The sequence below is a fragment of the Eurypyga helias genome, unplaced genomic scaffold (genome assembly GCF_000690775.1).
Source record: "Eurypyga helias isolate BGI_N326 unplaced genomic scaffold, ASM69077v1 scaffold10109, whole genome shotgun sequence".
NCBI classification, from domain to species: domain Eukaryota; kingdom Metazoa; phylum Chordata; class Aves; order Eurypygiformes; family Eurypygidae; genus Eurypyga; species Eurypyga helias.
Genome location: NW_010272709.1, coordinates 2,187 through 2,818, shown reverse-complemented (window position 1 = coordinate 2,818; position 632 = coordinate 2,187). Strand labels below are relative to the sequence as shown.

At 59.3% G+C, this 632-nt stretch overlaps 1 protein-coding gene across 1 annotated transcript in view; it reads left to right on the top strand.

Annotated features, from left to right (window-relative positions):
• The window catches only part of LOC104515297, a gene marked incomplete at its 3' end in the record, with an annotated part of 3,069 nt that overhangs the window by 258 nt on the left and 2,179 nt on the right, over positions 1 to 632 (top strand). Inside the window, 1 exon segment of the mRNA XM_010159216.1 lies at positions 1 to 136. This exon segment is cut by the window's left edge and continues 15 nt beyond it. Coding sequence (XP_010157518.1) covers positions 1 to 136 — 136 coding nt within the window.

The following is a 632-nucleotide window of genomic DNA, read 5'->3' as shown; positions in this document are numbered from 1 at the left end:
GGTGCAGAAGATGAAGGCCACCTACCTCGTCCTCAACCAGTGCAGCTTCGACGTCACCGAGAAGTGCCTCATCGCCGAGGTCTGGTGCCCCGTGCGCGACCTCACCCAAGTGCAGGATGCCCTGCGCCAGGGATCGGTGGGTCGCTCGGTGTCCCCAAGTCCTTGTGCCGGGGTTTGCTTGGTGTCCCCATGTCCTTGTGCCGGGGTTTGCTTGGTGTCCCTGTGTCCTTGTGTCAGGTTTGTTAGGTGTCCCTGTGTCTTTGTGCTGGGGTTTGCTTGGTGTCCCCAAGTCCTTGTGCCGGGGTTTGCTTGGTGTCCCCATGTCCTCGTGCTGGGGTTTGCTTGGTGTCCCTGTGTCTTTGTTCCAGGGTTTGTTAGGTGTCCCCATGTCCTCGTGCTGGGGATTGCTCAGTGTCCCCGTGTCCTCATGCCAGGAGTTTTGTGGTGTCCCCATGTCCTTGTGCCAGGGTTTGCTCAGTATCCTCGTGCCAAGGGTTGTGTGGTGTCCTCGTGCCAAGGGTTGTGTGGTGTCCCTGTGTCCTTGTGCTGGGGTCGCTCGGTGTCCTCATGCCAGAGATTGCTCGGTGTCCCCATGTCCTCGTGCCAGGGTTTGTTTCATGTCCGCATGTCCT